At 38.7% G+C, this 10,006-nt stretch overlaps 2 protein-coding genes across 3 annotated transcripts; both read right to left on the bottom strand.

The window, feature by feature from the left end:
• Positions 1-888: 888 nt before the first annotated feature.
• Positions 889-5,234, bottom strand: msl1a (MSL complex subunit 1a). Of its 2 annotated transcripts, XM_051886265.1 has the most exons (9): positions 5,103-5,234; positions 3,698-4,435; positions 3,345-3,544; positions 2,782-3,023; positions 2,644-2,708; positions 1,971-2,038; positions 1,755-1,879; positions 1,594-1,666; positions 889-1,490 (listed from the first exon to the last, which is right to left on the bottom strand). In XM_051886265.1, exons 2-9 carry the CDS (start codon positions 4,319-4,321, stop codon positions 1,400-1,402), a joined length of 1,488 nt encoding a protein of 495 aa, XP_051742225.1. In that variant the 5' UTR covers positions 4,322-4,435; positions 5,103-5,234; the 3' UTR covers positions 889-1,399. The 2 variants fall into 2 exon arrangements, with proteins under 2 accessions (XP_051742225.1, XP_051742226.1); XM_051886266.1 differs by lacking the exon at positions 5,103-5,234 and having other exon boundaries at positions 3,345-3,568; positions 3,698-3,909.
• A 131-nt stretch (positions 5,235-5,365) lies between these two features.
• LOC127508396 (hereditary hemochromatosis protein homolog) lies at positions 5,366-8,620 on the bottom strand. Its single transcript, XM_051886268.1, has 6 exons — positions 8,387-8,620; positions 7,752-8,012; positions 6,769-7,041; positions 6,380-6,670; positions 5,991-6,109; positions 5,366-5,885 (listed from the first exon to the last, which is right to left on the bottom strand). Exons 1-6 carry the CDS (start codon positions 8,502-8,504, stop codon positions 5,844-5,846), a joined length of 1,104 nt encoding a protein of 367 aa, XP_051742228.1. The 5' UTR covers positions 8,505-8,620; the 3' UTR covers positions 5,366-5,843.
• Positions 8,621-10,006: the final 1,386 nt, after the last annotated feature.

Genomic DNA, 10,006 nt, shown 5'->3' with positions numbered 1-10,006 from the left:
GGGCTCTTAAGTTCGTCATATCCTCTTGTTCCCTGCTGCGTCAGAGGAGGCGCGCGCGAGTGGGTACCTCAGTGACGAATGAGAAATTCATTATGCGCGGTTTCGTTTCTGTGAAGTGTGAACCCACGGGCTGGGATAACCTGGTGATAACAATCACAATACAGCTCTGACTAAGCCTAAAACCATGTTTTATCAGTGTTCCATTCATTATGAAATATTTATTCATTCATTCCACTTTTTTAGGTAAGTACATGATAATAGTAAAGTACCATGCATTTTTTGAGGTAAGTAGTACCTTAGTATGTACTTACTAAGTACATAAAATACTCTTTTTGGAGTGGCAATTGTGTTCTTTGAATTTCATTGGAGCACCAAAGTATACAAATATAGTTACAATTTAGTACAATGGTATGTTTTATATGCATCATCTCGCTTGTTTTTTTTTTTTTACATTTACAGAACTTGCCAGTTCTTTTTTAAGGAAAGACTTACCTCTTGTTTCAATTTCTCACACAGTATAGGTTAATACTTTTAAAACTGATGGCTGCAGTGATGTAATTTGTTTGCATCCAATAGTTTTGCCTTTTGAACCAAGACACTTAAGTTGAACATATTAAATTTATGTCAAAAGATATTTTCTTCTACATAATTTATTGCCTGAAAAAACAGCAATCACTTAAAAATAAATTCATTGGGTGTCTGGAGGTTCTTAAGCATCAATAATGTCTCTAAAAAAGATTCACGTTGTAGCCATTCCGATCTCATTCCACTGGCTCCCAGTTGCATCCCATTTTAATACATTTTGTTCTAGCAAAACAATTAATATTCTGTAATTTAGAATTCAGAACAATTATTCATTAAAAACAAAAGACATGAAGACACAGCACATCCATAATATGACTTATTTTAATATTTGAAATAATTTTTTTAGCTACAAGTATCTTACACATTTCCTTTGAACAAAGCCTTATATTACAACAAATGCTTCTATAACCGGTTTTCACAATTTTTCCCTCTTTTTTTTCCTTTGTGACAGAGAACTCACACACAATCAACAAAAATGCAGCATTTACAGTTTTGATATTTTACGGCAGCTCTTAATGTGTTAGGATAAGCTTTGATGGTGAACACTGAAGTGTTACATTCAGCACCATGATCATGAGTGTGTGGTTGGGAGAGCTTGTTTCTCAGACATTACAGAGCAAAACACATTTTCTCATGGACACCAAGCAGGGGCTTTTAGGGAGATCCAAAAAAAAAAAAAAAAAAAAATCACCCTTCAATCTGCTTAAGAAGATCCAAAGTGCAATCTATGTGAGTATGAGAGATGAGACCACAAGGGTAGATTTTGCTTCAGCGCACAGGACGGTATGAACGAAGTTGCTTCCTTGTGACGGTTTCATTTGCGACATGTCCGATGAGGCGTCCGTTTCTTGGTTACCTCTGCTCGGCATCGACTACGCTCATCCAACCATGGCAAGTCAAAGTTTCTGTTGAAATACAAAGAAAGAATAACCTGTATATAATGCAATTAAATCAAGATGTCAAAATACATAAAATTAGCACTATGCAAAGAAAAAAAAATTAACTTACTGCTGTTTCAGGTTGGGAAGAGGTCTTCCAAAAGCCACCACTGGCAAAAAGGGTGTCACCATAATAGACTCCACTGAGGAAATACACAGAAATGAGAACATTAAAAGAACGGACCAAATACTTTCAATGCACATGGGGGAAAAATCCATCTGCTGACATACCATCTTCAGGGTCTGGATAGAAGGAGAGCAGCTCTGGTTCGCTTTCCTGAATGACCTTCCTCCTGTTCATCCTCTGCTGCAGGCGCTGAAACATTCTCTGCTCCCGAATACGTTGGATATCCCACCTGAAAAAGAGAAATGAGATTAAAGGATAAATAGATTCACAATGCTCTCATCTACTCGACGCTATACAGAAAAACAAAAAACAAGCATCACCTCTTCCTCCTCTTCTCATCCAGTTCAAGCTTTGAATGTCTCTTCAGAAAGACGTTATCATCCAGACACTGCACAAAAGAAAGTATTTAGATGGATTACTAGGGCTGAACGATTAATCAAAATAACACTGAAATCACAATATGGCTTAGTGCTCTTATCAGTTTGCAAAGGCTGCACTGTAATGAAATACATATGTGAGCTAGCAGTTCATGATATGGTGTTTTCAGAATCTCACAGCGGATCGGTTCGCAGTAAATGCAGCCCCACAAATTCCATTTTCATCTGCTCTGAGTTTGGGTTGCTTATAACGTGCATTTGGGAACAATTCCACACACCATCTTTTCAAACTTGTAATGAGTAGTGCTTATAAACCAGCTTTTGTCAACAAAAATTCTTAAGTGCTCTCTGTGGTGTTCTACCAAAATAAAAGCTTAAGGGTTTAACATTAACAAAAAAAAAAAAAAATATGAAGAAACTGGGACAGCCATAAATACTAGTAATTTCTATTTTACATTAAAATAGCATTATTGCAATAGTATTACTTCTTAATTTTGTATTCTTTTAGTATATATATATTTTATTTTAATTGAGTAGTAGTGAAGATAATAATAAATTATAGTTTGTTGATATATAAATCAAAATTTTCTGGCCAAATTGTGCAGTTCTTACTAACCTCAGGGATGTCTGATGCTTCTTTCTGCTCCAAAGGATCTAAGATACTCTCCCGCCAGGATGGAACTACATACAGAGAATAATGATAACTTCGAGCATCTTCAATATACTTAGAGAAATTACATAAATTTCTACCCACCTGCAACTGTGTCCTCATGTACAGGTGAGGATTCTCGCCACGGTGATGGTGGCGGCTGCTGCCAGCGGCAGAGGTACATCTCTGTGGTAGCCAGGTAGGGCAGTTCCTCTGATTGAGACAATTCAAGCCCCATCTCTTCCTGGGGTTCCTCCTTCAGATCTGGGCCCTCCTGTGGCGGTGGTGGTGACCTGGGCTGCCCACGTCGTGACCTACCCATCCGAGAGTCTTGGAAAAGAAACCTCCTTTAAGAGGGGGAAAAATTAGACTGTATTTAGTTTTATGAATTACATGCTAAGAACGTCATTATTTACAGCAGATTGAACAAAACAATAGTTCACCCAAAAATGAAAATTCTGTCATCATTTACTCACCCTCATGTAAAATAAGATATTTTGAGAAATATCTCAGTGTTTTTTTGTCCATACAATGGAAGTCAATGGTAACCTTAACTGTTTGGTTACCCATATTCCTCAAAATATCTTCTTTTGTGTTCTGCAGAAGAAAGAAAGTCATACAGGTTTGGTACTTATTAAAATATTTTTAAAAAAAAATCATGATCATACCTTTTCAGGCTTTTTCCTCCTCTTCCAAAGTGCATTTGCTTTGGGGTTTGGACCCGCCCCTCAGAATGCTGGACATCATCTGAGGCGGTGGTCTCTGCCTCAGGTTCTCTACGACGAGGAGTCTGAGAAGGACGGGATTCAGCTCCATCTTTTTTCACCATCTGCAGCCGCCGCTCCATACGTTCGATTCGTGCCATTAGCTACAATCACACACCTGTGTTAGGCTGTGTATTAAGCATTGGGTTCAAGTGAAACAAGTGTTACAAAATAATAAAAGTGGGAAACTGGGAAAACTCAATTAAGCTTTTATTTTATAAAAGGAGACGGAAAAAAGTGCAATACTATTAGTGTACCATCTCTTTTTCAGCTTTGAGGTCATCAATCTCTTTGCTCTTGTTGTGCAGTTGCTTCTGCTGCTGTTCAATCAATTCCAGTTGCAGCAGCAGGATCTGTCGAATGCAGCTGGTTTGTGTGTCCACAAGGCCTGAGCCTTTCCTCACATTCCGACGCTTTCCATCGGGACTGTTCTCTGGTGAGGGGACCCCCATGACCGCCCCCACTTGCCCTCCATCTCTCCGTTGATTGCTGCCATTTGATACCATGGGATCCATCTTCCCTACGTGGTTGTGTTTGGCCTGACAAAACAGTGATTTGCTCTTGACCGGGGAACCTTCGGCCCCCATCTGCTTGGCTGACAGGAGTGTCAAGGCCCCCGGCTTCTCGCAGTTCTCCTCCTGCTCGAGGTTCCCTGCTGGAGATTGGTCGGGGCAGCTCAACACGCTCTGATGGCTGATCTTTGCTTGACTGTGTAGGTGATGCTTTTGATTTACACTATTGTGGATTGTGCTCAGCACGCTGGTGGCAATGTTCTGGCTCTCCTTCTTCAGGCCGGCCAGGGATTCATGGGCTCCTGCTGGTTTCTTACTGAGGCTCGCGTCCAGTCTGTGTCCTCCACTCGTGAACACAGTGGATCGCATAGTCTTTGCAACTTGCTCCAGTTGGAGATATTTTACCAACACCCACCTCTACAGATGAGGAGGATTTGGGACAGGTTGGATATGTGTCTTTGAGGCCCCTTTTCTATAGCCATTCTAAGGGAAAATAACAAAACAAGAGATTTTATTGCAGAATTTGACCATGCATTTTTCTCAGCAAGGTAAGAAATCTTAGATTGGATAAGACAAACAGGTTGCAAAGCAAACTTGAAAGATACAATGGCTGATATAGGGCTGATGTATTGCTTGAATATGCTTTAATGATGTTCTGATAGCTTGAAATCCAAAAGTAAAAAGAAATGTAATTTAAGGAAACATTATGTCTGATCATATTTCCAAAAAAAAATGCCTATGGCTTATTGGCTATCCTTCTGTACCATCTCCTGAATCTGCATTGGTACCTATAAATGCATTCCATTATGTTTACTGTTTCGAGGAAGACATCGTCCACTGTTTACATGCTAGCAACTTGAGAGTTTTTTTTTTTTTTTTTTTTGTCTACATTGAAACACCAAAGTCATGCACAAGCAATTATTTGGGCACAGGCAGTGTCCACCATTTTAGATTACAGCAAAAACAATGACAATCTTTTTCAGCAGTTCCCTTCGTCTGCTCTTGAGGGACGATGACGCCATTTTAAGCCATACAATCATGCTGCATATTTAAATATTATAAGGAGCATATCGCAACCACCGACCAAATCGTTCCTTATTATTTTGAATCGACATGTTATTTAAATTTTCCTGACACCACCCGAACTCACCTATCGCCTTCCTTTGGCCCACTTTTCGGTTTGATTTGAATGTGCGCACTCAGCGCATGCGCGGTGCGTTTGGAATCTGATTGGACGCCCGAAGAGCAACATTTCGTGGCGCGCGCGTCGGGTTGGATTTGAGAGGTTTGCATTATGACATCATGCAAAGATGCACTGCAGATTTTCATGCCTGTTTTTAAAATCATTGCAACATTACGGCAAATATGAGTGAAAGTATGAACCGAGAGCTTATAAAGAATTCGCAGACCAAATATAACAAATGTTTGTTTATTAGCTCAATATTAATAGTTCAAACTGTCTTAAAAATACATAAATATACAGTACCTGATTAAATAAATACCAGCCTAGTTCTGGTGGCTGATTTGCTGGCAATGCATTCTGACATCACACATACTTTTGTGAAACTTACAAATATTGTAAAAATACTGAAATATTCAATACTGTATCAGACAAAATCTGGGTGTGATAAGACAACTGGAAATATTTTTTCTTAAAACAAGAAAAAAAAAAAACTTGCCAACCTGGTAAGAAAATAAATGTAATTAAAACATTCTCTTAAAATAAAAGTCTTATTTTCTTATAATATTTAATCAGTGCTCTTCTCTGGATGCTAACAGAGTTTAGGTTTTTTTTTTTTTTTTTAATACTTATTAAAAAAATTTCTTTCAGGTCAATCAGTTTATAAATACAAAATGTGTCCAGTCTGTAAATGTTGTGCCTCTTCAGACGTCACATCTGCGGTAGCTCTGAAGCAGCAGGTATGTAGCTGGCCTGCAATATAGAAATAGGAATACATTTATGAAGCCTGGTCAGCAGAGGTTATGCCTTATAAATATAATCTTATGTATTAGTGAAATAGTGTCAGTATTTCTGTACCTGCTCAGGCTGTGTACCGGTATATCTCTTCCTCCATATTTTAAAGGCAGCCAGAGCTCCAAACACACACAGCAACAGTAGTACAGAAGGAACCACAATAACAGGATCAGGACCAGGTTCTGCAATCAATCAATCAATCAATCAATCAAATCCAGTTGTGTTCAAAAGTTTAAAATACCCCTTTCAGAATCTGCAAAATGTAAAATTTTTTTAACAAAATAAAGGATCATACAAAAAAAATGCATGTTATTTTTTTTTTATTTACTACTGTACTGAATCAGATATTCAGTATCTCCCCCCCCCCCCCATTCTGCAAGGGGTATGTAAACTTTTGAGCATGACTGTATATATACAGTATTAAATATAAGCTTGCCCTATCAATTTAATACCTATACTGATGTCAAGTTTGTTATCCAGGCCAAGGTGAGTCACAGTACATGTGTAGGTGTGCCTTTCTCTTTGCTCTTTGGAAGTGAGTTCCACACTCTTCCTCATCTGGTACGTTCCATCAGCATTGGGCAGCAGTTCTCCTCCCGTGACCCTCTCCTCATTAACTGGCTGGCCGTCTTGAAGCAGGGTCAGATTAATGTGACGTGGGTAAAAACCAGTTGCCAAGCAGGTCATCTGAACTACATCTGTCTCACTACAAAAGCGTTTAATCACTCTCACTCTGGGCTTTACTGTCAGGGAAAGAGTGAACACATTAAGGAGGAAACACATCATTAATGTTTTCAAATCCAAGAGTGCATTCGTGGAAGTTACATTCACTGATAGCTACCTCTTGCCATCACACGCTTCTTCTCCTTTTTTAGATATTTCCTAAGCTGGCTAATGCACAAAGGGCGGTAAAAGTGGGCATATAGCCATGCATCATACTCCAGCTGTGCTCTACTCTTTATGATAGGCCATTTCCAATGAGTGCGTTGGTCTCCCTGAACGTTATAGTGTCGTTCAAAGCCACTCTCGCCATTAAAGGCCTCCAATGTCATCATTTGGCCAGGCTCATCATGGAGAAGTTCACATCCAACCAGCCTCTGCTGCACATGAAGGCCTTGGGAAGAAATAGAGTCTTAGATTCACATAAGAAAGGATGGAATTCACAATTCCGGCAACCCAGCATTAATAGAATAAAAAGTTCACAGAGTGCAAAAAAAAGCAGAACGTAATTTTGCTGACAACACTAATTACTGATGCTTTCACAACAGCTCACTACAACAATAAGGTTATCTACCGAGAATTTTTTTTTAACATTTTTGAAAGAAGTCTCTTATGCTCACCAAGGCTGCATTGATAGGATCCAAAATACAGCAAAAACAGTAATATTGTGAGAAATTATTACAATTTAAATAACTTTTTTCTATTTCAATATGTTTTAGAATGTAATTTATTCCTGTGATGTCAAAGCTGAATTTTCAGCATCATTACTCCAGTCTTCAATGTCACATGATCCTTTAGAAATCAGTCTATAATGCTGATTTGCTGCTCAAAAAAATTTATTATCAATGTTGAAAACAGTTGTACTGCTTAATATTTTTGTGGAAACCATGATACAATATGTGAAGTATTTATTTTGTACTTTTAATCCGTTTAATACAAGTATGAATAAATGTAGGCCTATAAAGCTATTTTTTTTAAAATGTATATAATACTGACTTTTGAATGGTAGTGTATATTGTATGCACACAATGGACAGATTTGAATGAAAACTTTTTTTCCAAGCACTCTCAAGAGAATAACACAAGAACATTAGAGAATAATTACCTCTTGTATAATTTAAATGATCAATCAAGTAGTATGCTTTGGTTTTCATGCCCTCGTGAATGCCTTTACAGACGGTTGATATAGTCATTTGCTCCGTGACATTAACAGATTCTTGTGCTGTCGCCGGGACAAAACTTCTCTCATCTGCATTATAGTGACCGATGACAATATCATCCAGCATAATAATGGCAGTGAACTCTGGGAATGGGATTGAACTGTCTCCAGTCAAAAATGTAGCAAAGACCCATAGCGAATGTGACCCTGTGAGAGAGTAGAGTTAGGCTACATATTAGATCAGGGATTTTGGTTACACTTTATTTTAAGGTGTCTTTGTTACAATGTAATTATACATTTAAGTACTGAGTAATATTAATTAACTTGTACTTAAAAAATGTTTAGTTGCATGTAATTAAGCATAATTTATAGTTATTATTACTATACATATAACACGTGTAACAAGGACACTAAAATAGTGTTACCGAGATTGGTGAAAAAAGGTGAGAGTGTAGAGCAAGCAAATTAGAAGCAAGCAAGTCTTCAGATGATAATAGTTATTAGACTATATAATGAACTAGAATATCAAAATATGTTCTTCAGGGTTAGTGCTGTAAAACTGTACAAGTTATATTGCTTACCCGATTCAGAAAACACAGGGGCTGACAGTAAACACACTGCAAAGATAAAAAATAACACATGCCTTTTACAAGATGTGAAAAAATATTTCCTTATTACAAAATGAGAAGAATTAGACATAGTATCTAAGTTTCAGCATGACTGTGAGGCCAAAATGCGGTAATAAATCTTTGCTATGCATCCAGCACCGTCCTGTACTAACACTTCCTCATTGTTGCGCACGAGCGAGCTTAGTTCATTCAGTGGAGGTGTGGTTTCAACACGCGTATCTCCGGCCACTAGGGGACGCTAATCAAGTGAGTCTCAACTGAATGAGGAACCTTGGAAAGTATATTTAAAATATTGGCAGGGTAATTTGGTTAAAATGGAGACAGTTAACAGTGCATTGCTGGCTTTTGCCGTTGTAAGCGTTGATTGCTTTTCGATTTGGCAGTCATCTTGAATCAATCTTAGCTGGTTTTACATGGGTTTGGAGCTTAGAGCATTTTCAGCTGGTCAAGATGAGAGACAAGGTTCCCAGCAAAACTTGCTGATTACTCACTTGGCCAGTTTGGGAGACAATCTTAAACCAGCTAAGACAAGCAAACCATTTTAGGCTGGTTTATTTATTTATTTATTTTACATTTATTCATTTAGCAGACGTTTTTTATCCAAAGTGCATTACAAGTGAGGAATACAACAAGCGATTCATTATAAAAGAAGCAATAAACAAGAGAAGTGCAGGTAATAGAACGTTTCAGATATCGTTTAGAACAGTACAAGCTAGAGCAGGGAGAGATTAAGTAAGTGCAGGCACCGACCTCAGGCTTCTGGAGGGGATGTAGACTCGTTTGAGTAGGTGGAGGTAGGAGGGTGCAGAGCCCATGACTGTTCTATATGCAAGCATCAATGTCTTGAACTTGATGTGAGCCGTAACTGGTAGCCAGTACAGAGAGATAAACAGAGGTGTGATGTGGGCTCTCTTGGGCTCATTGAAGACCAGTCATGTTACTGTGTTCTGGATCATATGTAGAGGTTTGAGCTTGATGGAAGTCCAGCGAAGAAGAGCATTGCAATAGTCCAGTCTAGAAATGACAAGGGTCTGGACGAGATGTTTTGCAGCATGTTAGGAAGGACCTGATCTTCCTGATGTTGTGCAGTGTAAACCTGGATGATTGTGCTGTCCTTGCAATGTGGTCTTTGAAGGTCAGCTGGCCATACCCTAAAATTTCTGACTGAACTTAATGGGATTATTGTTGATGAACCTAGCTGGCTGGTGAAATTGTGCTGTACAGATGGAGTGGCAGCGAAGACGAGAAGATCTGTCTTTGCTAGGTTGAGTTGTAGGTGATGTATCCATGCCAAGATGTCTGCCAGGCAGTCTGAGATCCGTGCAGCTACCGTTGGAACATCTGGTTGAAACAAAAGCAGAGCTGTGTGTCATCAGCATAGAAATAGTAGGACAAACCATGTGTCTGTATAATGGGTCCCAGTGATGTAGTGTATATGAGGGAGAAGAGAAGGGGAGAGGTCCAAGAACCGATCCCTGAGGAACCCCTGAGACCAGTTGATGTGTTTTGGATACCCTATAATAACTAGGAATTATGTCTATAACGTGTATACAGTACCATATACTATAAATC

Source organism: Ctenopharyngodon idella, chromosome 3, assembly GCF_019924925.1.
Source record: "Ctenopharyngodon idella isolate HZGC_01 chromosome 3, HZGC01, whole genome shotgun sequence".
NCBI classification, from domain to species: Eukaryota; Metazoa; Chordata; class Actinopteri; order Cypriniformes; family Xenocyprididae; genus Ctenopharyngodon; species Ctenopharyngodon idella.
Note: the sequence above shows the minus strand (reverse complement) of the source record. Positions and strands in the feature narration are given on the sequence as shown.